We start from the raw sequence: 27486 nt of genomic DNA on the forward strand, positions 1-27486 counted from the left end.
GCAATGAAGACCCAACGCAGCCAAAAATAAAATAAATAAATTTATTTAAAAAAAAAAAAGACAGAAAACAAGATGCACTAGAGAGGCAAGGAACTTAGATAATATTCAGGGGCAGGTGATCCGGTCCACTGGCTTTGCCAAAGGAAAACTAGGCAAAAGTGTTCAAGATTTACTGAATGTTCATGGGTTAGGAAAGTTAATGCCCCCATTCATCGAGAAATGGCGGTTTCCAGAAGCAGGACTGGGTCCACATGGAATGAACCAGGAATATCTTATGGGGCCAGAAAGTAAGAAAGCGCTCAAAACATGGCAAGGGCTTGTCGAAAGGATGCAGGAGTCAACTCAAAATATCTCCAATGGCCATGGCTGGGGTGATCTGGGCACCAAAATAAGTAATAGGAGTGATGGGTAACCCATAGAGTCAAATAAAATAAATAGCCATGGGTCCGTGTTGATGTAACTAAATAACTGAATAAGTAAATGGGGTCAAGCAGACAACTCTTCCTTATAGTAGAATTCCAATTAACAAATGTGTGAGTGGTAGAAACAGAAAGTCATCAGTGCGCAAACAGCGCAGTAAAAATTGTTGCAACCGAGAACCATTCATAGGGAATTCCCTGGAGGTTGAGTGATTAGGACTCAGCGCTTTCACAGCCGGGACCCAGTTTCTATCCCCGGTCGGGGAACTAAGGTCCCGCAAGCGGCACGTGGCGTGGCCAAAAAAAAAAAGAAAGAAAAAAAAAAGAACCGTTAATAGATGATTCTTCCCCACTGGCATGACCTGGAGAGGGGAGCTCACGCCCGCCTGCCTGTGTCTTCTCCAAGCCTCCCTTCTTCCCCACCCCCACTCTCCCCAAACCAGCCACCAATCGCAGACACAGCCAATCGCACGCCTCTTACTTAAGGGAGAAATACGGACTCCTTCCCTTTGGGTAGAATAAACGTGAGCAAGCAGGACCAGACCACATCAGACCTTGCATCTGAGCCCAATAGGGATCGGACTGCTGGCATCACTTACGAGATGCTCTCCACATCCCCCAAACATTGGCAAGAAACACAAATAAACTGTATTCTGAGGGCGTCAACTTTACTCCAAGAAATGAGGATAAAAAGGAGAGAAAAGCCACTAAATAGTAACTGCAAGGAGAGTGCAGAAACCTTCCTTTGTGGAAATCGGCAAAAATGAGAAACTTAAGAATCAAACAAAGAACAAACAATGCATGTAAGTTGCCTGTCACAGTTCCTGGTCCCTAATTCATTTAACATCTGATAAACATCTGCTATTATTATTTTCTACTAGCACTCACACCACTACTGGGACTTGTGCAAAACATTAGGGTGCCCCACGTGGCCAGTGAACAAATTATTTGACAGTCTAAAGCTTTCAGAAAAAAAAAAAAAAAGACACCAAAAGCAAGAAGAGCCATCGAACAAAGAATAAGGTCAAGAACACAAAGACCAAGCAATTTACCCCATAACAGCATTTATGAATAAATGCACAAGTGCAGTTCTCAAGGTGGGTTTTGTGGAATGTTAAAGCCACGCATTGGGCAAGCGTGATGCTCTGCTTTTCGGTGAGAATGTCAGCTCCACGTGAGCTGGAACGCTGCTCTGTTCTTGGCCACCTCCCCAGCCCCTGGAGTGTCTGGCACCCAGGAGATGGGCAAAAATACCTGCTGCCTGTATACGTGTACAAGTAAGAGAAGGAACAGTTCTGCTTTAAATTCCAACAGGAAGCAGGTGAGGGGGAGGGATGGGTGGGGAGGGGGAGGAAAGAGCAGGAAAATGTCCCAGGTGTGCGGAGCGGACTCTGTGTGCACGGTAGCCCAGCGGCTGACTGTGACTGTCCCCCACCCATGTAACCGTCCCCACCATCACGTCCTGCTCATTTCGGGACCCAAGATGAGGCATCAGTAGGAGCTACAGCGTCAGTTTAAGACGGCAGGGAAGGATGAGAGTCTTGGGAAGGTTCTCCTCAAAGGTGCACGTGAAAATGTTTTCGGAGTCAGAGGGGTGAACTGGAGCTAACTTGAAAGACACGCCACTTATTCCAGGGCCACAGATAACACGGTCTTTCTTGTGGCTCCTCATATAGAAACAGTGGGCCTGGCTTTACACCCACCTAACAGATAACCTTTTAAGAGAGTTTCTAGCCCAAAGATCCTTGGAAGATAAAGATATTTAAAATAACACATTTCTACCATTTGCAACAGCCAAGACATGGAAACAACCTAAGTGTCCATCGACAAAGGAATGGATAAAGAAGATGTGGATCATATATACAATGGAATACTACTCAGCCGTAACAAAGAATGAAATAATGTCATTTGCAGCAACATGGATGGACCTGGACATGATCATACTAAGTGAAGTAAGTCAGACAGAGAAAGACAAATACCATACGATATTTATATGTAGAATCTAAAATATGGCACAAATGAACTTATCTACGAAACAGAAACAGATTCACGGACGTAGAGAACAGACTGGTGGTTGCTAAGGGGAAGGGGGGTTGGGGGAGGAATGGAGTGAGAGGTTGGGGTCAGCAGATGTAAACTATTATATATAGGATGGATAAACAACAAGGTCCTGCTGTAGAGCACAGGGAACTATACTCAATATCCTGTGATAAACCATAATGGAAAAGAATATTTAAAAAAGAGTGTATATATATATATATATATATATATATATATATATATGTAAAGTTAAATCACTCTGCTGTACAGCAGAAAGTAACACAATATTGTAAATCTACTATACTTCAATAAAAAATAAAATAAAATAAAATGCTATTTAAGGTAACATAAAAAATAAAATAAAATAACACATTTTTAAGGAAAAATATAAAAGTACCACTTTTGCACTTGAACACTGTCATTTCATAACACACTTACTTTGACATAGAAGTCTGTTTGTCAAAAACATCTTTAGTAACACTGAAAAACCATATGAAATTACCAACATTCAACCAGTTTTGACCTACAAAACAGTAATTGCACGTGCCATTGATTCCGTAATCGTGAGAGTATTTGTGACGCAATTCATTTCATACAAACTCTCTTTTGCTCATTTGCTTGGCAATGTTAAGTTTTTCTAATATGCACCTGGATAAGACTTCACTAAACAATTTCCACAAATTTCAAATACTCCTTATTTAATTTTGGTGTTTATAACTACCAAATACTTATTATAATATTCATAAGCCAAAAAGTGGATGCTAAAATAAGTTCACATACTATACCATACAGGAAAAGTTTTCAATACTAAAAAAGTTGAAAAATATACCTTATAGGGAAAATATAACTATTTAAATGAAACACTTGTTACAAAGCTAGACAAGTTCAATGCTTTATTCTACAGAAAAGTATGCTGTATTGTGTCAGACAAGAAATCTGTGATTCATGCAACTTCCTTGCCCACTAACTCCAATCAATATCCCCAAATAAAAATCAATGTGTGGGGCTTCCCTGGTGGCGCAGTGGTTGAGAGTCCGCCTGCCGATGCAGGGGACACGGGTTCGTGCCCCGGTCCAGGAAGATCCCACATGCCGCGGAGCGGCTGGACCCGTGAGCCACGGCCGCTGAGCCTGAGCGTCCGGAGCCTGTGCTCCGCAACGGGAGAGGCCACAACAGTGAGAGGCCCATGTACCGCAAAAGAAAAAAAAAAAAAGAAAAAGAAAAATCAACACAATGAATAATGCTAATGATAATATCATAAGATGAATTAATTCCATATTGTTTCTCCCAAGCAGAATGATTTTCCTTCTATGAGACAGTGCATTACAAACTGTAGGAATCTAAAGGCAATAAATTTTTAGGGTGTAAGAACAAGAAGAAGAAGAAAACCTATAATGATAGATCACCTTTCGAGGTGAGCCAACACTGTTTTAATACCTTCATTTATTGTAAAACAGATACACATACACGGAGCGTACTCTCTATTTTAAAAAGGTTGCATTTCCACATTTATGTCCAGGAAGTCTTCAGGAAGAAGCAGGGTCCTGAAATGCAATGCCATCTATTTGTAACCCTAGTTTTAAGGGGCAAGATTGACACCTATCTTTCCCCACAAAAAAATTAGGCTGCGAAATAGAACCTGGGGTTCTGTGCTTGGTGTGGATCAGAAATGGGACAGTTACATACACTTGAAGAAGTCTGGATTCCCACAGCTTCTCAGCCACGCAAGGGTTACAGATGAGCACAGAAAATTCATGGTTAGTATAGCTTTGTTATACAGCAGAAACTAACACACCATTGTAAAGCAATTATACTCTAATAAAGATGTTAAATAATAATAATAATAATAATAAAAAAGAAAGAAAAAAGAAAATTCATGGTTGGCCACTTACTGGGGACATGGAAGAAACCTAAATGTCAATCAACAGACGAATGGATAAGGAAAATGTGGAATGCACATACACTAGAATACTTTTCAGCCTTAAAAAAGGAGGACATCCTGACATCTGCAACAACATGGATGAACCTGGGACATATTTATGCTCAGGGAAACAAGCCAGATGCGGAAGGACAAATACTGTATGATTCTACCGACACCTGGAATCTAAAGTAGTCAAACTCATGGAAGCATGAGTAGCATGGGAGGGGTTGGGAGAGGCGGAAACAGAGGGAGGGGAAAACAGGGAGGTATTAGTCAAAGGTCACAAAGTTTCAGTTGTACAAGATGAACATGCCCTAGAGCTCTCCTGTACAGCAGAGAGCCTACAGGTAATAATACTGAAGGTAAACAATTTGCTAAGAGGGTAGATTTTCTGTTAAGTGTTCTTATCATAAAAATTAAAATAAAATAATAAAAATAAAGAAGGTGGGAGTAAACTTTTGGAGGTGATGGATGTGGTTATAGCATAAATTGGGATGATGGTTTCACGGGTGTACACTGGTCTCCAAACTCATCAAGTTGTGTGCATCGATTACGTACAGCTTTTTGCATGGCAATCATTCCTCAGTAAAGTGGTTAAACAATTAATAAAGTAGTGTGTCCACATTTTAAAAATTCATCACCTGTTTGGTTTTTTTTTACCCCACAATGATTCAAAAATATACTAGAGTTGAAAGGATGCTTCAACAGTACTGGTTGGGTTTTCGGTAAGCTTTGACTTCAGGGTGATTCGATGGCAGGTGAGACTCTGAATCATCAGCAGCCAGTGGGTGCACGGTGGGTAGAGACCACATCCGTCCACGTCAACCCTTCCGTGGAATCACCCCAGAAAGCCTGCCAAGAAGAGTGCTTTGCTTTGCTTTGGGTACGCAGGTATATTTCTTCTTTTGATTTCATTAGCTTTTTTTCCACAATTTTTATATGAACAGAGAGGATTTGTATTTTATTATGATGTTAGTTATTATGACTGTGATTGTTATAAAGAGAAAATGGGGTGTTTCTGTTTCCCCACCAAGCCTCCCAGTTCACTCCAGAATGCTGTACAGATATTATCATTTTCTAAGAATGCCTCGACACGAAGAAGGTTGGCAAGTACAGCTCTGGGTTCTCAGCCAGGGGCAGTAACTATTCCCATCCCAGGGGCTAGAAATGTGGGCAGGTGTGTTTAACTGCTGCAGTACCCGGCAGGTGCTATGGACACGCAGTGTCCAGAGTCAGGGACACGCGGGGCAGCCCCACAATGAATAACTATCCTGCCCAAAATACCCACAGTGACCCTACTGAGAAACCCGGTCACTGGTTGCTCTCACAAACGGTTTATATATAGCCCAGAAATCCGTATATGTTAAGAACCACGTCAAAGAGATTCCACTTGACACAACTAGAAACATGAAAATTACCCCAGAAAACATCTTGTTAGTGAAGAAAAATATACAGTAAAGGTGGTAAATCAGCTGTGTATAAAGTTAGTAGGAAGGTTAAAAGACAAAGAGTAGGAAAATCACCTGTATACCACAATCTACACAGTTAAGGGAGATGCAAAACAAAAAGATGTAAAATACGACATCAAAACCAGTAAATGTTGGGGGGAGCAGGGTGGGGAAGTAAAAAGGCAGCGTTGTTAAAATGTGCTTGAACTCAGAGACCAGCAAGTTAAAATAATCACATAGATGGACAGACAGTAAATACAGTACGTAACTATGTAACATATTTGGATGGTGACAGATGGAAACTAGACTTATCATGGGGATCATCTTCAAATGTAGACACATACTGAATCAATATGTTGTGTAACAGGAACTAACACAGGGTTGTAGGTCAGTCATACTTCAAAACCAACCAATCAAACAAACAAACTCAGAGAAAAAAAGACCGAATTCATGGTGACCAGAGGCGGGGACTGGGGAAGAGGCAATTCGATGGAGGCAACCAAAGGTACAAACTTCCAGGTGTAAGATAAATAAGTCCTAGGGATGTCACGTACAACATGATACATATAATTAACCCTGCTGTATGTTATACATGAAAGTTAAGCAAGTAAATCCTAAGAGTTCTCACCACAAGGAAAAAAGGTTTTTTTTTCCATTTATTTAAATTTATGTCCATACGAGATGATGAATGTTCAGTAAACTTACTGTGATAATCGTTTCAAGTACGCAAGTCAAATCGTTATGTTGTACAGCTTAAACTTATACAGCGCTGCATGTCAGTCATATCTCAAGAAAACTGGAAAAAATATTCTACTTGGGCAAAGCTGATGCAAAGTCAACCCCAATTTGTGTGCTAATAAAGCTTGAGTTTATCCATATCGTCTCTTAGCAAGAATTCTGTTTCTTCCACCACTCAGAACATTCTAAGCCCGTTCGTCCAATATTAACTGTAGTCAAAGAACTATTCAAGCGCAATAACTTGTTTACAATGACTATTTGTGGCAAAATAAACAGGCAGCAAATGAAAGGAAAGATGAACAAAAAGAAAGAAATTGATTCTACGTGGTAAGATGTAAACCTCCCAAACTACTGGTTTCCTCTGTCTTTTTTGTGTCAGTGAATTTCATCCAAAAGGGTTAGATGCTTAACTCCTGTGAAATTCTCTTAAGTATTACCTGGCTTCTTCTAGGACTTCTCCCATCACTTTGTTTTTTTCTCCCTGCTTTATGTCTTCATTTAAATCAGTTCCACCAAAGATGATTCCAAAAGGAATTCCATGACCTGCAAAATAGGATAATTAACAAAGCACAGTTTACCTTCGGAAACACCCCTTGCTAACCATCCCAAAGCGATGATACCAAAAACTGAAGTTCCCAGAATGTAGGGAGCATATTTGGTTTTGTTGAATTTTACCCAGCTCTTCTGAATAGAACAGGTGTCACTGTTATGAACATGACATGGGGTTAATCACGTGAGACAAGACGATTTTAAATCAATTTGCTTTCAATTTTAACACATGAAAAATGTTGTTAGCCTCCATCTATCAAAGCAAAGCGTATTGTTCGGAAATGGGTTAATCTGAAGCTACTGGTGCTTATGACAGAAAGAGGGCTTCAAATTTAGATCTGCTGTTCATAATAACAGTCACCATGCTGGCAAGGAACCAAGAGGGAGAGAAAAGAGACACAGACTGTATCTTCAGGCACACACAGTACAACAGCAGTGATAAAACGTGGAGGGCACAAATATATGGGAACCAAAAATACTGGAGGGGCTTCCCTGGTGGCGCAGCGGTTGAGAGTCCGCCTGTCGATGCAGGGGACGCAGGTTCGTGCCCCGGTCCGGGAAGATCCCACATGCCGCGGAGCGGCCGGGCCCGTGAGCCATGGCCGCTAAGCCTGCGCGTCCGGAGCCTGTGCTCCGCAACGGGAGAGGCCACAACAGTGAGGGGCCCGCATACCGAAAAAAAAGAAATACACATCAAAAACATTCAGGATAAAACTCTTCATGCCGTAGGGACTTCCCTGGTGGCGCAGTGGTTAGGAATCCGCCTGCCAGTGTAGGGGACAGGGGTTCAATCCCTGGCCCAGGAAGATCCCACATGCCATGGAGCAACTAAGCCCGTGCACCACAACTACTGAGCCTGCGCTCTAGAGCCTGTGAGCCACAACTGCTGAGCCCATGTGCCACAACTACTGAACCCTGCGCGCCTAGAGCCCATGCTCCACAACAAGAGAAGCCACCGCAATGAGAAGCCTGTGCGCAGCAACGAAGACCCTACACAGCCAAAAATAAATAAATTTATTTTAAAAAAAAACTTGTAAAAAAAAAAGACTCTTCATGCCGTAAAAGTAGCTTCAGTATATATGCATCCATTCTCAATTGGTGTAGTTACATCGTTTTTAGAAAACTACTCCGTTTAGAAGAGCAAAGCAAAAAGATGATTGTATCCCTTCCATTTCTGAGCGGGGATAAGCTGCTTCATCGATGTTTAAGTTGAAATCGCAGGCGCTCTGGTTTTGTGACTGCTAGTGCTCCACCTTTGGGGAAGGGGGGGTTACCTGGCAAAAGTCTACCCCCTCTATATAGATGAAGAGCCATAGCTGCCTCCAAGCTCTCAGCCTTGATGAAGTTGGAGATTTCGGATGGGCTTTCAAAGTCCGAGGGATCTTTCAGAATACACACGTGACCTGCAGCTTCTAGATGGTCCCTTTATCAAAAAATACACAGGGAAAGAAAAAGACAGGAGAAAAAAACATTAAAAGGGCACAAGTTGCTGCTGTGGTTAAAACTGAAAACCAATCCAAAGATTAGTCAAATCAAAAGTTAATAATACATATTTTCCGAATTGTCCTTTAGAGACAATCCACCTAAAATACATGCATCCACCAGTCTCTGATACCAGGATTGGGACTGGGACCATGGCTGGGACCAAGGCCAGCAGGATGAAGGGCTAATTCAGGAAGGTTTGGCAGCCTTGAGACACAAGGCACTCACGGCCATTTCCAGTGACATTTGCTGCACCAGAAAGCTCCCTTCCCTTCTTTAATTCTTTGATTTCACTTTTTTCTCCTGTTTCTCAAAGTTTGGGCTTAGGCATCTGTGACTCAGTTTTTAATCAAGAATTCAAAAGTCACCCATTATCAGAGCTTCAAGAAATACTCCATGGCCTTTCCATTCTACGTCCCAAATATCTTTCAAATATGTCTCTTTTCTTCTCATCTCGGTTCAGTTCCTTGCAATAGAAATCTAAAATACAAATCCGATAAACCAAAAAGAAACTTCCTGAATGGCAGAAATAGCATGAGCAAAATCAAAGGACAAATGAGAAACTGGGGGGAAAAACAACAACTATTTACAACACTTACAAAAGGAAAGAAGCTAATTTGCTTAATATATAAAGAACTCTCATAAATCAATAAGAAAAAACCCTAACAACCCAATAGAAAAATAAGGATCACCATAAAATTGCAGTCCATGCCAAACAAAACAAAACAAAACAAAAACAAAAAAAACCCTACAATTGGGCTTTTAAATATGAGAAATGATGATCAACTTCAGTCATCCTTTTAATGTAGAAAATTTGTAAAGAACAAAAGTCTGCCTATGGCTTCATGAAATAAACATTCCTATACTGGGTAAACTGGTACAACCTCTTCTGTGGGCAAAGTAGAAACAGCTAATATATTTAAAATGCACAAACTCTGTGACCAAACAACTCCACTTCTCAGAACTGATTCCAAAGACACACTTGGATATGAGTGCAAAACATGCACCCAAGAACAAGCACCGAGGCTATATCCGAAGTAGCAAAAAGACTAACACTGACCTCAGTGTGCATCAGTAGGGGACCGGTCATATTATGGTGCATATGAAGTACTCAGGTCTGATGCCATGAAAAGAGTGAATATCACTGTGAAGTCATTTAGAATGAGCTCCAAGACACATTGTTAATGAAAAGAGGACACATTGTTAATGAAGTGTTCTTCAAAAGGTGAAGAACACTTTGTGCATATATAGTATGTGTGCACAGAACATCTCTAGAAGGATACAGAAGAAACAGATAATAATGAATCTGTCTAAAGAGGACCAGGGACCAGGGTGGGGGAGAGATTATCTTCTCATCACACACCATTTTTCATGGCTGGATTCTTTGACTAGGTGCATATATTATCTTTTAAAATTGTTTGAGGTGCACGTGAATATACAACCAATCCAACCAGGTTCATTAAAACCCTCAAATGGGGACTCCCCTGGCAGTCCAGTGGTTAAGACTCTGTGCTTCCACTGCAGGGGATGCGGGTTTGATCCCTGGTTGGCGAACTAAGATTCTGCATGCTGCATGGCACAGCCAAAAAAAAATTAAAAAAACAAAACAAAACAGGGCTTCCCTGGTAGCGCAGTGGTTGAGAGTCCGCCTGCCAATGCAGGGGACACGGGTTCGTGCCCCAGTCTGGGAAGATCCCACATGCCGCGGAGCGGCTGGGCCCGTGAGCCACGGCCGCTGAGCCTGCGTGTCCGGAGCCTGTGCTCCGCAACAGGAGAGGCCACAACAGTGAGAGGCCCGTGTACCGCAAACAAAACAAAACAAAACAAAAAACCTCAAATGGCTTGGGGTAGTCAGCCCAACTGTCAACTCCATGAGAATGGGGCCTGGATCTGTCTTGCTTACTGAATAAACTAATGGCTGAATGTGTCTCTGGGATCAAGTTCAAACGCCCTAGCCTAGCAGACAGTACCCTTCATAGCCTGCATCCCCTGCACAGCCAGGCGCATCCCACTCTTGACACCCTTAGCTCCAGTCCAGCCCTTCCACCTGCAGGACACGCAACGCATCATGTCTTCTGAGACCCATGACCATGTTCTGATGTTCCCCAATGCCAGCTCCCTTCGGTGAAATCTGAAAGCCCCTGAGGCTAACACAGCCGTCTCTCTCACTGTTTCCATTGTTCTCCAAGCCCATCGCTACCATAATCGCTCTGGGATGCAGTTATATGAACAAGGCAGTCACATCATACTTAGTGTTTCTATTACAGAATCAATAACCTACAAGGACCTTCTGTATAGCACAGGGAACTACTATACTCAATATCTTGTAATAACCTATAATGGAAAAGAATCTGAAAAAGAATGTGTGTGTGTGTGTGTGTGTGTGTGTGTGTGTGTGTGTGTGTAGAGAACTGAATCACTTTGTGGTACACCTGAAACTAATGCAATGTTGTAAATCAACTATACTCCAAAAAAAAAAAAATTGGAAAAAGCAAACAAACAAAAAAACACAAAATCAGCACATAGGTGGCAATCAAGGACACTTAAAATTACCCTTGAAAATCTCTTAAATCATCCAGAAGATACTATAGTACAAACTTTAAACCCAATATAGCCATTTTTCCCCCCTAACTCCAGCAATAATAAAGATTGTTACTCTTCAGCTGAACGCCAGATGAATCAGCTGGCTTGCACTTAGGGGCAATAGCATATCAAATAATAAGAGTAAACATAGAAGAATGAAGGATCTAGAATCTTTAAGCAAAATGACTATAAAATGACCAACCTGCTTACACCGTGGGAGCCTCAGGGGAACTAAGGACCTCTGAAGAAACGTTAGATCCAAATCCTCAAGCTAGCACCCACTCTGGGGAATATGGTGAGAATCATCACCTACTCTATTATGGGAATGCTAAATTTTCTCTCTCTTTCTCTGTTTTCTCTTTTGTGTTGTAAATTAAATGCACAAGACTGCAGCTGTCACTGGGCCAAGAAAGAAAAACTAAGGCCTGGAGACTTGAGTTGGCTTCTGCTCTTGAAGCATGCTGAGTATCTTGATCTTATCATTTCCACTGATAATGCCGATCCAATCACAGCCACCCGAACCACAGCCACCACGCACCCCCGAACTCGTCTGGAAATGCTGATGGCAACTAACTGTTAAGCAGAGCCAGGACAGAAGCCTGCAGGCAGTCTAGCTATCGGCTCACTTCAGCTTAAAAATACACATCATGCAAAACTAAGGATGCAATGTGCTTCAGAGGATGGGTGAAACAATTGTTATTCCATCTTCTTAAAACTTTGAAATGAGAAGCCAAAATAAAAAAGGTGTTGATAAATGGAAAAGAAACAATTTGAATTCTACTTAGGAAATCCATACCTGAGAGATTTCTGGCTGATGCAGAATCTATAGGGTAGGGCATATGGGATGGGGGTGGTTAGGTAGAGAAAATGGCTTGTTCTTGATTTATTAAACCTATTTTCAAATGGCATTTCAACACTAGCTTTATTTATTTATTTATGGCTGTGTTGCATCTTCATTTCTGTGTGAGGTCTTTCCTAGTTGCGGCAAGCGGGGGCCACTCTTCATGGTGGTGCGCGGGCCTTTCACCATCGCAGCCTCTCTTGTTGAGGGGCACAGGCTCCAGACGTGCAGGCTCAGTAGTTGTGGCTCACGGGCCCAGTTGCTCCGCGGCATGTGGGATCCTCCCAGACCAGGGCTCGAACCCGTGTCCCCTGCATTGGCAGGCAGATTCTTAACCACTGCACCACCAGGGAAGCCCAACACTAGCTTTATGATATCATTAATATTCCAAAATAGTTTTTTTTTAAATCTTAATTCTCTATGGACTGATACTTGAGCCTTCTTTCCAGTTGACTTGTAACACCTTTAAATTGCTCTGTTCTGGTTTCTTCTGAAGCCGAGCAGGACCCTGTGGGGCTTCTGGGCACAAAATCCTTTCTGTGACCCCCGTTTCTTGTTTGCAGGAAACAGGCTTCATTCAGCCTCCACAACCTTCCCTGAGTTCCAAAGGGTAGGTTCAAACAACTGCTAATCAGGGAAGGGAGGGAATGCAGAGACACCAGAGGAGCAGTCAAGACACAGTAGTGCAGACTGGGGGCAGGGTCCTGGTTGAAGATTTTACCTGAGACCAGATTAAAGGAGCTCAGGCCCTGCACACACCCTAATCCTTATCAGCAACCCCATCCTTGAACCACTGCTGTAAAACTCCTCACCAGGTATTTGAATTTCTGTGAAAAAACTTCCCAATTTTAAGTTTGGATTGGGACACACAGTTTCAAGGGCAGGAGTCCCCCTTTGCCTGGCAAAGCAATAAAGCTACTCTTTTCTACTTCACCCAAAACTCTGTCTCTGAGATTTGATTTGGCACTGGTGCACAGAGGCTGAGCTTTTGGCATCACTTCTGTGAGTGATAACTTGATTCAACTAATAAATTCTCTGAGCACCTATTATGTTCCAGGAGTTCTGGCTTATTTGGCTTAAGGAAGGCTTTTTATTTATTTATTTTTTTGAGAATGAAAGCATCTCCAATAAATTAAGAGACTTTGAGCATGTTCCAGGAGTTGACTGAAGCTCCTTGCACACCCCTGACCCAAGATTCAAAGATTCAGTGGGACTCTACCTGCTTCCACCTGGCTGAAAGCCACCCCCTTTAACTGAGTACAGAAAAAGGCTTAATCATTTGTGTGTTTAACTTATGTGAATTTCCATAAACTATGATGTCTTGATTAAAAAAAAAAAAAGATAGGGCAGGCAACACGAATTGCATTCCATTCCATAGCCATGAGCCCCTGCATGATCCTGAGATGGGAAACAGGAATCTAATATTCCTTAAGGCCGTCCCACGCTGTGGGCCTCTGAGTGCGCGTGGCTGGCTGGGAGCAATGCTTCTCACAGGACACGGCACCTACTGGCAGCCCAGTGATGTCAACCAAGGCTCACCTGGGGGGGAAACAGTGTCATGTCACTGGTGGGGCGAAGTCACCTGTGTTGAGCTGTGAAATGTTACCCTCTGACAATATTCCAAAAAGGTCTGATACATTAAAAGGAACGATGCTGGTCTTGAATCCATGGTGGAGCTCAGCAAGATGAAGGCCTTTGTGTGAATGCAATGCCCGCGTGAACCCGTGAGCCCCAGTTCGGAAAGGTAAACTGGACAGAGCACTGTCTCCCTTGCCCTTCCGTAAATGAAGTGAGACCATAACCCATTTGCAGGACACGGTGTTACCGTGCATATTACCTTTGTGGGTGTGTCTTGTAAACAGTAAAGTGTATCTACTTGTTTAATGCAATTCTAATGGGATTCCTGTACTCAAGAGAATTACTGTTAGGACATCACTCTTTTTAAAAGGAAGCAAAAGTACAATCACAAAACAGGCAAAGCATCTAGATCAGGTCTCAAACCCAAATGTCTGCTGAGCTCAGACTGCTGAAATAGATGAATGGGGAGACGGGGGGTGGTGGGGACTATAAGGCATGAGGAGCCCTCCACCAAACGGGAGAGAAAGGTCCCATCTGCAGGGGTCGGTCCTGCACTGTCTAATAAGGCAAAGCGGGCCAACTGAGCACTGCGGACGTGGCAAGTCTGAACAGAGGTGTGCTGAGTGTAAAATATACATACAGCTCATTCGTAATTTCTGTACTGATGACATGCTGCAATGATATTTGGATATACTGAGTTCATGGGAATGTATTATTAAAATTAATTTAATCTGTTTCTTTCTGCTTTGTTTAAGGTGACTACTAGAACGTTTTAAATGACACGCGTGGCTCCCTTTATGTCTGAACAAGCTGGATTAAATCCTCTTCAGCTCTAGACAGCGGGTACCATGCAGACACCGTCTCACGGTGGCCAGTTCTGCCAGTTCGCCAAGAGAAGCCAGGTATTTGAATTTCTGTGAAAAAACTTCCCAATTTTAACCACCTCCCCTGCAAGTTATTTCCTGCTCCTTCAATGCCGACAATGTTTGTTATTCCCTTAAGTCTTCAAAAGTTCACAGGTCAGCTTTTCCCCTTTCCTTTATTGATAAGAATCAGTAAAGCTTTCACTCTGAAACCTGTGGCCTCCATAGCATCCATTCCCATGTCCCTGCTTCCTGCAGCCTTGAATGTCCCCGTCACTCATTTGAACGGGAAGCACCCAACCCCCGGATCCAACAAGAGCACCCCACCTATGTACACTCCCATCCCGGGGTATGCAATTTGGGACCTGGGGCTGCACTTTCAGACACTCAAACTCACTGTTTCTTGCTGGGCTTGAACTGGATGGATGTAGGGTTGGAAGGTGCTAGGAAAGAAGACCTGACAGGAGTGGGAAGTGGACCCAAGACACAGAGAGCCATTGACTCCTGCCCATGTCATCTTAGCTGCAAAATCATGCCTGAAGCCCACCCCACCTCCAGACCTCTTATAGAATAAGCCACGAAATCCCAGTCCTTGTCCAGGCCGATTGGGGTTGGGTTTTCAGTGATGTGAGGCTGAAAATCTCTGCGAAGATTATAGACCAGCAGCTTAGAGTCTTTCTTGTTCGCTGATATAAAATCCACTTGCTGCATCTAGCTCCTTGTAAGCCATCAGAATCTCCAACCACAGCGGGTTATCTTTCCCCCATGCCCCTCCATCCCTTCCACGGCAACAGTCCTCTGACCTCAGAGGGTCCCAAAGCCCCTCCCTGTCTCCCGTTTCTTGTTTGGAGAAAAAGGCTTTAGTCTCCTAGACCCTCCCTGAATTCCAAAGAGTAGACTCAAGAAGTCACTAATTAGGGAAAGGGAGGGGACACAGAAACAGAGCAGAAGCAGTCAAGAAACAATAGTTCAAAACAACAAAAACAAAAATAAATAAAAAAGGAAAAAAAATTTTTAAAAAGAAGAAAAGAAACAATAGTTCAGTGATAAAACAGAGTCCTAGATCCTCCTGAAGTGATACAGATAACAATCTGATGCATCTCTTTGAGTTGTTCTGCAAGAACTAAGACCCCTCACCCAGGTGGAGGATGGCGACTACACACTGAGCATAAGCATGTGGACCCTGAGGACTGAGATTCCCAGAACATCACTCCGTTACCTCTCCACCAACCAATCAAAAGAAAGGCATGCACCCTGTAGCCCTCATCCCAAATGTTGCCTTTAAAAACGCTTCCCTGAAAACCACTGGGGAGTTCGGGTCTTTGGAGCATGAGCTGCCTGTTCTCCTTACTTGGCACCTGCAATAAACACTGTACTTTCCTTCACCACAACCTGGTGTCAGTAGATTGGCTTTGCTGTGCATCGGGCGCGTGGACCCAAGGTTCGGTTGAGTAACACAGTGAGAAGTGCCCACTGCTCACTCGGCAGCACACACCAGAGCCCCACGAGCATCTCTGACATCTTGTCTCTCCTCTGCTGCATCATCCCAGGTCCTTCCAAATCATTTTCGAATCTATACTCTCCCTCCCTATGTCGCCACCTCAGTCCCTCGCTCTGCAATCCTGTTAGCATTCAATCCAGAACCTTCACTGTGGCAATGATTTGGCTCATGCCTGCCAGGCCAGCTGCTCTCTCTTGCTGGCTCTTCAGCTGCCTCGGCTTCTCAACTCCACAAGTCCCTTCCTGCCTCAGGGCATCCGCACATACAGGTCCCTTGGCCAGGAATGCTGTTCCCAACCTCTCTCCCTCTTCACCCAGCTAACCTACAGGTTTGAAACCCCAGCTTAAAAGGTTATTTCTCATACGCATATGTTCACAGCGGCACTATTCATAGTAGCCAGTAAGTGGAAACAACCCAAATGTCCTTCAACTGATGGATAGACAAGAAAACGTGATATGCCCGTCAACGGAATGTATTATTCAGCTATAAAAGAATTAAGTACTGATGCATTATGTAAAGTCCTCAAAAAGGACCACATAGTGTATGATTCCATTTATATGAGATGTCCAGAATAGGCAAATCCATGGGGACAGAAAGATTAGTGGTTGTCCAGAGCTGGGGGAGGGGGCATGGGGGGGTGACTGCTAATGGGTCTGGGGTGCCTTTTGAGACGGCTGAAAATGTTCTGAAATTAGATAGTGGCAATGGTGTGTGACTTTATGAATAGACTAAAAACCACTGAATTGGATGCTTTTAAAAGGGTGAATTTTATGGTATGTGAATTATATCTCAATAAAAAAGAACTGTATGAGCAAGAAAAAACTATTTCTCAGGGGAGCGTCCCGGACCCCCCCTAGAACTAGGTCCATCCTTTGAACATACTCTTACCACCCAGCACTTCTTCCTAGCATGGATCATATTGTAATTAAATAATCTGTGTAACCGTATGTTCGTGCTAGAAGGCTGGAAACTTCTTTCAAGTGACAGGGCTTAGCACTGAGCTGATGTGCTAAAAATTCTCTGGTTGAATGGCTGCTGGCTTCTGCAGGGCTCACCTGTCCTTCCCTGGCTCCACACGCAGGGTCTTCACAGCGCTGTGCCCACTAGAGATGCTCAATAATAAATATTTGCCAAATGAAAATAATAAGCGACAATGATTACATCGGGGGAGGCAAGGAAATAGCCTCTTCGCACTGACTTAAAGTACATCTGCAGTTTCTGAAACTGAGCAGGACCCTGTGGGGCTACTGGGCTCAGAAGCCTTTTTGTGTCCCCCATTTCTTGTTTGTAGGAAATACGCTGCAGCCTCCATGACCTTCCCTGAGTTCCAAAGGGCAGGTTCAAACAGTTGCTAATCAGCGGAGGGAGGGGATGCAGAGACAAGGGGGGAGCAGTCAGGACACAATAGTGCAGGGGCATGGGATGAATTAGGAGACTGGGATTGACATATATACGCTACGATGTATAAAATAGATAACTAATGAGAACCCGCTCTATAGCACAGGGAACTCTACTCAATGCACTGTGGTGACCTAAATGGGAAGGAAATCCAAAAGAGAGGGGATATATGTATACATATAACTGATTCACATTGCTGTATAGCAGAAACTAACACAACATTGTAAAGCAACTATACTCCAATAAAAATTAATTAAAAAAAAGAAACTACAAAAAGAACTATAAAACTATAAAAAAGAAACCTTGGGACAGGGTCCTGGTTCCACCTGAAGGGATACACAGAACACTATCTTTGAGCACTTCTGCAGAACTAAAACCCCCAACAAATAGAAGATGTTAACTACTTGATAAAGCAGTTTTCATTCCAGAGAGAAGGTCACAGTTTGATAACCTCGAGAACCACAGAAGCTCACCAGACCACCTGAGGCCAGATTAAAGGAATGTAGGCCCTGCACACACCCTGATCCTTATCAGCAACCCTGCCCTTGACCCATTGCTATAAAACTCCTCAGGGACTTCCCTGGTGGTCCAGTGGTTAAGACTCCAGGCTTCCACTGCAGGCGGCATGGGTTCAATCCCTGGTTGGGGAACTAAGATCCCGAATGCCGCATGGCTTGGCCAAAACCAAAAACCAAAACACTCCTCACCAAATCCTCCCAGGTTGGGACACACAGATTTTGAGGGCATTAGCCCACTGTGGCCCCCTGTGCCTTGCAAAGCAATAAAGCTATTGTTTTCTACTTCACCGAAAACTCTGCTTCCGAGATTCAATTTGGCACCGGGGCACAGAGGCCAAATTTTCGGCATCATTTCCTTGGCATCTTCTAAAGAAAAAGTAGAAAACTTGAATAGGCTCAGGCTTTTTTCCTTCCCATATGCTTGGCACTCACAGCAGAATTCAAACTTAGACCAGCAGAAGGCAGCTGGGCAGTAGGGTCAGGATTGCATTGGATGCCATGATGTTTGCCTTTCTTCCTTTTTTTTTTCCCTTCCAGTGAGTTTCCAGAAAGTCTTGTTTGCTTCTGTTATCTAAAGTGCTTCCCATTCAAATAAAAACACTTTTATACACCCTTTTCCAGATGAAGGCAGAAGGAAGAACACAGAGTCACAGCCACTGTACAAAGTGCTGCTCACACTCGGGGACACTGCATTCACTTGGGTGCCAGGGCGCTCATCCAAGCACTGACTTTTAGGACTCCCTACTCTGGACCTAGGAAGCCTCAATCCTTCACCTTTTCTTCTTTTCCATCTTTCTCTCTTTTTATTTTGCATGTACGTATGTATGTACGTATTCTATTTAAAAAAAAATTTTGGCTATACCTTGCGGCTTGCGGGATCTTAGTTCCCCAACCAGGGATTGAACCTGGGCCCTTGGCAGTGAAAGTTCAGAGTCCTAACCATTGGGCTGGCAGGGAATTCCTTTCTTTTCCATCTCTTTTCCTGCATTTCCCTAAACCCTTAGCAGTGCTGCAGACAAACTCTAGGTGTGAGGCCCAGTAGTCTAGCGAGTCTCTGATAGTCCAGTTTAGAGCAAGGGGTCAGCATACCTTCTCTGGAAATGGTCAGAGAGTAAATACTTCTGGGTTTGCGGGTGGATGATCTCTGGCCAACTGCTCAGCTCTGTTATTTATTTTAGCCTAGCAGGAGGTGCACTTTGAAATTCTGATCTCCTGTTACCTCATCACTACAGCACCGGTGTGACTTTTGCTTTTGGTTTTTTTACATCTATGACTTGTGCAATTTAAATTTCGACCTTCACTGTTAGCAACTGATCTGAACCCCTTCGCCTGATTTAGAGGATCCTCAAGATTGCCTGGTTCTTCTGGAAACTGTTGGCAGCCCCAGGGGATTAGAGGTGAATGGGGACCCGTGGGCCCCCTTGCTGCACCCGCCTTCTAGCTGACCCAGGTAACACCATGGGGACACAGGCCAAATGGAGACGCAGAGAGCAGCGCTGCTGGGCAGGCCAGGCTCCCTGATTCGCGCCCACACAAGAGCCCACGTAACAGTGCCAGCAAACCGCATACCCCAAACATAGCTCCTTTTTGTTCAGAGGTGAAAAAAACCTCTGATGCAGGTTTCTAACATTTATAGTGCTTAGGAGACAACCCCAGTGAGTAGGCCCTGATTAGGGTTTTAAAAATTCTAGCAAACAACCCCTAGGTTAGAAGGGAAAGTTACCTGACCCAGGGCAGACTGATTGTACCGAAGGATATGTAAGGTGCCACATAGACAATAAAACACTCCCTCTCTAGTTATCAAGCCCCAGACAAACATTCCCCCCACATGCCTTCTCCATCACCTACACCTTCTAAAAAACTCCTGGACAGCAGAGGCCCAAGGTTACTACAAAGACCCCAATATACCCAGCTTTTCTTGGTTTTCTCTCAGTATTTTCCCTCTCTAATGAAGGAAGTTGTGGATTTTTTTTTTTTCCCCTCACTCCTGACGAAGTTAATTTGTAGATCAGGACCCACGAAGTGGAGGCCACCCAGGGCCCGGTTGATGTCACAAATCTCAGCGTAAGTCAGTCTGTGCATAGGACAGGCCTCGTGGTCAAGGAAACAATACACATCAGTCACGATGCTCTGACTCATCTTTGGCGTGGTCCCTGACCCTAGAAAAACAGGGCCTGCTACCTTGTAAGGAAATCCCCGATGGCCTAGCCAGTCATGCCCTGTTTCCATGTTGTTGCTTCTGAGATTCTATAAAACTCGCTCTCAGCCAAAATCGCTCAGAAGAGGGCTAGGCTGCTTGGGAGGCGCTGTGCCCCCCAATCCATGGACTGTTTTCCCTTGAATGAGGGGCATCAGCGTCATTACTAAATTGTAATCGTTTTGTCATTTGACACTCTCCATATTCAATTGCCAAGCCCTGTGCATTTCACTTCTTAAATATGTCACTTCCAAATGGCATCTCCTCTGCCACCATCCTGATCTACCCTTCAGGCTGCAGCCCAAACCATCTTCGACGACATATAGATCTGATAGCGTTTCATGGTTGCATCCCGTGCCTGGCACAAAACTGCAGGTCCTGTGTGACTTGCATCCTACCTGCCTCTCAGCCACGTCTGTAGACTCCCCCGAGAGCGGGGTTTGTCAGCCTCGGTACCACTGACATTTTGAGCTCGTTCAATCTTTGTCGTAGGGCTGTTCCGTGCGTTGCAGGGTGTGTAGCTGCACACCTGGCCTCTACCCACTGGATGCCAGGAGCCCCTCACCCCCAGCTGTGACAACAAAAATGTCTCCATGTCCCCGGGGGCAAAGTCACTCCTTCCTCCTCTGCTCCCAGGGAGAAGCACTGGCCTAGAACATTCTATACCGCTAAGTTTGCACAACTCAGTTTGGGAAGGGATCCGCTCTTGCCCACATCCTACCTGCTACCCCTCTGCCTGAGACACCCCGCCCCGACACTAACCCTTCCCTGCCTCGCCAACTCAGGTTCATATTCTTACGAATAGCCCACGTTTATTAAGAGCGTACTAAGCACCAAGCCTGGTTCAGAACACTGAAAATGTATGAACTCCTATTTGATCCTGATAACAAGCCTGTGTGGCAGGTCTGAGCTGCAATTATGTAACCTGGCTTAGATCTTAGGGATTTTAAGCAGGGAAGCTGACTTGTGAAGGCAGGTCTGCTCCAGAGCTTGGGTCTTTCTACCAGTTTGCGATGCCTGAACCATCCCACGTCTAGCGTGGGGTGGTTCCCCAGAGCACCCTACGTGTCCAGTCCTGTACAGATGTGCCCATCACAAGTCAGCATCGCTATTTATGTATCGGGTGTTCATTCACAACTACAAGCTTGAGTGTGCAAGAACAGACTCATTTCCTCTTCTTTTAAGTCCCTTCTTAATTAACTCAGACACCCTCCCCTGCTAGACTGATGAGGACCCCGACCTTACTCATTTGAGGGGGGACTCCCTCTGCTGCTGACCAGGGTCCCTTGAGGGTCGCAGGGGTCTTCCCCAGAGAACGTTTGAGGAGCTCCTCTGGTTCTCACTGCTTCCTGGTAATTGGCTCCCAGGGAAGCCTGTCACCATGGAAACCTCCCTCCCCTCCCCTTCAGGACACCGAGCATCATTTCCTCAAGGAACCTAGGCTTTCACAAGACAGAAGATGTCTTCCAGCAACTTCCGCTTTTCCCTTTTTCTCCCCCCCCCACCCCCGAGCAATCCTTCCTGAGTGAAGGGGAGACCAAAGCCTGGCTCTGAAGACAGAGCAAAGCACAAGGAACAATCTTTACTCTGCGTCATGCACAGCCAGGAAAACAAAGAACCAAGTAGCTAAAGGGCCCTGCACGCTGCTGCATGTCCGTGGAAGTGCCCGCCTGGCTCCCCTGAGGGCCCCTTGGTGGCTGCAAACCTTTGGAAGATTTGGGCTCCGGGGTACACCTCGAGGGAGGGGTGGAGTGTTAAATAAGGGATGTTCTCTCTAGTTTCCACAGCGTAAACTATGGGTGCGGCTCTGCTGGACTGGCCCGTCTCTCTCTGACCTCCCTTCTTTGCCTTAGTCCAGAGAGCATGGATTCTTTCTGTTTCTCAAGCCTGTCAAGCTTGCTCTGGCCCCAGGACCTGTGTCCGTGCTATTACTCTGTCCCAGGTCCATCCATCCTTCCAGATCCTTGAGTGGCTGCCTCCTTCTGTCACTGGGGTCTTGGCCTGAATGTCACCTCCTCAAAGAGTCCTCCTCTGAAGCCGCAGCCCCAGTCACCTCCTTCGTTTCTGGTTAATCCTGCAATCTCTCTCTCCCCCCACTGGAATGTGCTCCATGAGGGCAGAGACCACCATGTGCCTCCTGGCTGTTTATGTCCAAATGGGTGACAGCTGGGACTTCCCTGGCGGTCCAGTGGTTAAGACTCCACACTTCCACGGAAGGGGGCAGGGGTTCGACCCCTGGTGGGGGAATTAAGATCCCGCATGCCACACAGCACGGCCCAAAAATAAATAAATAAACAGTGGTGAGCATAGCTGCCTTCCAAATGAGTGACAGCGGTGCCACTGACTTAAGATAAACCTGTGCAGTGAAAATCCTCATGGGAAAAACCTAACCGTGAACTTCAGAAGACTGATGTATCCTGTCGCTGCTGCTCTTTAGGAGAACTAACATATTTGAGGAGAAAGGGACGTGAAAGGGGAGGTGTAGCCCCAATCACTCATTTGGATGATGAGAAAGAAGGCCCACAGAGGGGAAGTCCATTGAGAAATTTCATGAGGCAAGTCAGTTTGCTTAAAAAAAAAAAAAAAAAAAAAAAAGCTGCTATGAAACTTCAGGCACTAATCAGCTCCCTCCCTGCCCTGGGGACTTACCTTCCAGCAGGGAGAAGAGAAAAAGTGGAGGAATAAACCTAGAAAACAAGATAACTGCAGGAAAAGATAAATGTTAAGAAGATAACCAAGCAAGGAGATGGGGAACGTGGAAATGGCAGAGGAGAAGAGGGAAGGCTACTTTGTGGGGGGGTTGTTTTGTTTTTTCGCAGGCACGCGGGATCTTAGTTCCCCGACCAGGGATTGAACCCGTGCCCCCTACAGTTGAAGCTTAGAGTCTTAACCATTGGACCGCCAGGGAAGTCCAAGGAAAGGCTACTTTGGATGGCAGGTCCAGTAACACTGGTTTGCACTTTTGCTGCGCCTTCTGCCTGGAAATGCTGGTCCACCCCTACTCCCCCACCCCACCCCGCCAGTCCGCCCCAGCTTCAAGGGACCCTCGTCGCACCCAGGATGCGGCGCAAACGTCACTCTAACAAGGAGGGCTCCCCGGAGCATCCCGCCTAAAACAGCGCACGCGCACAAGCGGCCCTGGCGGGTGTGTGTACACGGGTCTGTAGGTATCACTGTATATTTACACCCATGTGTTTGTATTCTTTCTCTCCCGTCCCCGCAGACGTGCCGTGTCCCGAAGCCCCGACTTCGCGTTCCGGCGCCGCCTCCCCAAACCTAGGGCGCTCACGATCAATACGGAGCGTCCGTGAAGACGGCCGAGCAGCCTCCGTCGCGCTGCCTGCCTCGCGGGGCCGCCCAGGCGCCGGGCACCAGCGGCGTCAGCGGCCGAGCGGCCTCAGGGGAGCGGTAGGACCGCAGCGCCGGGCGGGGCCCGGGCACCCGCGCAGGAGCCGGACTCGCGCCCCTCGCCGCCCCGCGCTACGCCGGGCCCCGCACCCTCCGGCCGGTCCGTTTGGGCGCGCGGTTCGGGGAGGCCGGGCCGACCCCCGCGCCCCCGGCCGGTGCCCCCGCCGGGACCCGGGCCGCCGCCGCACCTACCGGACGCGCTGGGCCGTGATGGAGTTGCCCGTGTGCCGCCGGAGCACCGCCAGGAACAGGAGCCGCATGGCGCCGCCGCCGCCCGGCCGTCCACCACCTGCCAAGGCCGGGCCCGGGGCGGGGCGGGGACGCGGGCCGGGGCGGCTGGGGTCCGTCAGCCCGCCCGCCGCTCCCCAGGCCGCGCCCGCGCTCGCCGGTTCCGGGGCCGGGGGTTAGGGGCGCGCGGGGCGGCGGCGGGGGGGCGTGTCCGGGGTGTGGGAGACTGGGCGCGGGGCCCCTCCCACGGGACCAGCGGCAGGGGATCCCTGGGTCCCCTCCAAGGGAACCAGAAGGGACTCCCACGGGGGTCCCGGAGCGGCCGCAGGTCTGCTTCCATGGGGACTGTCACCAGAGGTGATTTCGGGTCCCTTCGCACAGAGACAAGGGGTGGGTGGCCACAATCCCCTGCCACTGGGACCAGGGTTGGCCACAGGCTCCCTCCCGCCCCCCGCCAACACACACACTCAGAGGGACCAGGGTGGCTGCGCGCTACTGCCATGGGGACCAGGGGTCCGCGGGTCCCTTTCCACGGTGGTCGGTACCAGGGGTGATGGCCGATTCCCTGCCACAGGGACCAGAGGAGGCCATGGGTGGACTCCCAAGGGGACTAGGGTGAGCAGTGTCCACTTCCATGGGGCCACCACCAGGGATTTCTGGTATCTCTTGAAAATGAGAGTGGGGCAATAGCAGCCATCTTTCCCACAGTAAACAGAGCTAAGAAGCAGGTGCCCCTTCAGAAGTGTTGAGAGAAACTGAGGGCTATTTAAATTTTTAGTTAGAGCAAAAGTTTACTCTAACTGGGTAGCACAGAACCGGAAGTGGCCAGGAGGGCCCACAAACAGGAGCTGCGGTGACGCTTTTATACCTAAAAGGCATAAGCAAAGTAAGGGAATTATTGATTGGCTACTGCTGAAAGTCTAGTTGCCTCTTTGTGATTGGCTGTCTTTAGGTTTCAATTCTGTAACCTTGAGGCATTTACAGCTTAGGTTTTGGTTTAAGAAAGAACCTAGGCATTTAAGTCCCCCCTAGTCAGGTGGCCTCCTTGTTTAACAGATGGGACCTGAGCTCCCCAGTTTACCACAGTGGTTGTAAGTGCATTTCAATTCCTTTGTGAGCTCAATCTGTATTCCTGTTGTTAGAAGAAGTTGAAGTTTATATCTTGGCTGCATAGTCACCAGGGACAGAGACCTCTCTCTTTCTTCTCCAGCACGGTCTTGTGTGGCCTTTATTCTTTATTATTTTTTATTTATTTATTTTTGGCTGCGTTGGGTCTTCGTTGCTGCACCTGGGCTTTCCCTAGTTGCCGCAAGCGGGGGCTACCCTTCGTTGTGGTGCACAGGCTTCTCATTGCTGTGGCTTCTCTTGTTGCGGGGCACGGGCTCTAGAGTACGCGGGCTTCAGTAGTTGTGGCACGTGGGCTCAGTAGTTGAGGCTCGCGGGCTCTAGAGCGCAGGCTCAGTAGTTGTGGCGCTCGGGCTTAGTTGCTCCGTGGCATGTGGGATCTTCCCAGACCAGGGCTCGAACCCATGTCCCCTGCATTGGCAGGCGGATTCTTAACCACTGCGCCACCAGGGAAGTCCCTGGCCTTTATTCTTAAGATGGCCTCTAGGTGCAATGTGACTGCCAGAGCTCCACCCATCACATTCACATTACAGGCCAGCAAGAAGGAAGGGCAAAATGGTGCATTTCATTTTAAGGGCCCCTCGTGGAATTACGCACGGCCTCTGTGACTTTATCTTACTGTGCACATGACCACATCTTCCACCCAAGGCAGCTGGGAAATACAGTCTGTTAGCTGGGTACCTTGCCACTCTGAATAAAATGGTGGACTAGGATGTGGACATTATCTTTTTCAGGGCTACCATTCAATCCACTTCAGAGGTCCCTTTCACAGATGGCTGCGTGTACGAAGGCCCCCAGTGACTCATCTGGGACTGTTCTCCACACATGCCCTCCCCCTCCCCCCACGCTCTCTGTCCCTTCTGTACTGACCCCATATTATGTTTCATGATCAGGGAGTGGTCAGCCCACCTCTCACCCTGGTCCTGAGCTCACCCACAGCTCTAACCTCCGCTTGCTGGGGACAACGTCCTGCACTGGGAAGGCCCTCAATAGATGTTTGTTGGATTAAATAAAACCACTGAATTTGCTGTTGTGAGATTTTATTCCCATGAGTGCATTCCTGATTTTTTTTTTTAGTGAAAGTCAGTGCTGCCACAATAGGATTTTCTGGGCTGAAACTGGCTTTTATTCGATTTTTCTGGAATACACCAGTTCCATGAGGTAAGAGATTCTGACATATCTTTGGGGGCCCATAACTTTATCCTTTCATGGCTTCCGTTTACGCATTTGGAAAATAAGAACTATAAACAGTATCATAGTTAATTAGTTCATTTTGATGAAGTCTTTTATGATTCTCCCAAGTAGGTAATATAAAAGAGTACGAAGACAACTGTGTTATTATTGAATAATGTGGAAATAATTACGGGGGGCGGGGGGTAGAACAGAAAAGGTTGTTGGCATCTCTTAGGAGATTTCTCCAGATGCTTCTAACATGAGGGTCTTAAAATATACGTAGAGAAAAATTTGTTTTTCCTTTGATCGTAGTGTTTGCTCAGACCATCTCTTTAGTTCCTAGCACCAGGGAAAATTATCTACCCTGTATAAAAGTGATAGTGTTTTCAAGGGAGGGCACTGTGGGCATACTGACTTTAGAAATGGGTCTGTGATAAAAATCAACAGTTCAGGGGAATTCCCTGTAGGTCCAGTGGTTAAGATTCTGCACTCTTACTGCCGAGGGCCTGGGTTCCATCCCTGATCCGGGAACTAAGATCCTGCAATCCACGTGGTGCAGCCAAAAAAAAGCAACATTTGACATGCTTTTCTCTTTTTTTTCCCTTCATGATATTAATAAGTGAGGCATTCTGCTTCTTTATTTCCATCAGAGTTTTCCATCTTTGCACCATCATTCCTCTCCATAGTACTGAGAACTACAAATGCTGTGTGTGTGTGACAGAGAGACAGAGAGAGAGAGAGAAAGAGATCTTCATAAAAAAAAAAAAAAAAGATACATGCAGAACCGAACTGTGGTTTAAGTGCAGTGGTTATGTTTCCTTTTTCTGGCTTTCACTGACAGCACTTAAAAGTGACCAAATGCAAAAAAAAAAAAAAAAAGCTGTTGGTCTGAAAGTAACTAGTTCCTTCTAGTGTTGTTTAATGAACATGTGGAAGTCAACCAGGAGTAAGTGATTTTCCCTTGAGCTTCGGGCAAGAAAGCAGGCCTGTGATTCCCACTGCTGTTCTGATGGCTGGGCAGACTCGTTTCATAACTTTTCAGCAGGAGGATGCTCTCCCCCAAGATTCTCAGCACTGCTGAATGAGACAGTGAGTCTGACAGCATTTGGTGCAGCTATAAGGCTTCCTATTTCTAATTACGGAAGAGACACAAGTCCAATTCTGTGCACACCGGAGGCTTACTAAAGGGAAGATGTTCTAACTGCTTCTAGTAACAACCTGTTATTTGCAGAGGCCCATAGTTAATCTTTAAAATTTTCAATTTATTTTTATTACATAACCAAGTTTTGTTACATAGCCATACAGATAAACAAAACAGAATTTTAAAATCACACAGCATCCCACTATCTGAGAAAAAGGCTATAAACACTTTGGTTTCAAGTTTTTCCAGACTTCACAAATAATCATCGTAATAGTGGTGCTCACCTGTGCTTGGCAATGTTCTAAGCACTCTGCCATACTCCTCAGTGCCCCCAC

The 27486-nt window shown here is 46.0% G+C and overlaps 1 protein-coding gene across 3 annotated transcripts in view; it reads right to left on the bottom strand.

The window, feature by feature from the left end:
- GLT1D1 (glycosyltransferase 1 domain containing 1) overlaps positions 1-27486 on the bottom strand; it is a gene marked incomplete at both ends in the record, with an annotated part of 102215 nt that overhangs the window by 67239 nt on the left and 7490 nt on the right. For 2 of the 3 annotated variants that reach the window (XM_079717099.1, XM_079717098.1), the window contains 3 exons: positions 7004-7109; positions 8390-8538; positions 23677-23766. In XM_079717099.1, the coding sequence (XP_079573225.1) occupies positions 7004-7109; positions 8390-8538; positions 23677-23744 (323 nt within the window). Of the gene's footprint in view, positions 1-7003; positions 7110-8389; positions 8539-23676; positions 23767-27486 lie in introns of those variants that run through there. The other variant, XM_079717097.1, reaches the window with a different exon arrangement.

Source organism: Hyperoodon ampullatus (genome assembly GCF_949752795.1).
Source record: "Hyperoodon ampullatus genome assembly, chromosome: 13".
Taxonomy (NCBI): domain Eukaryota; kingdom Metazoa; phylum Chordata; class Mammalia; order Artiodactyla; family Ziphiidae; genus Hyperoodon; species Hyperoodon ampullatus.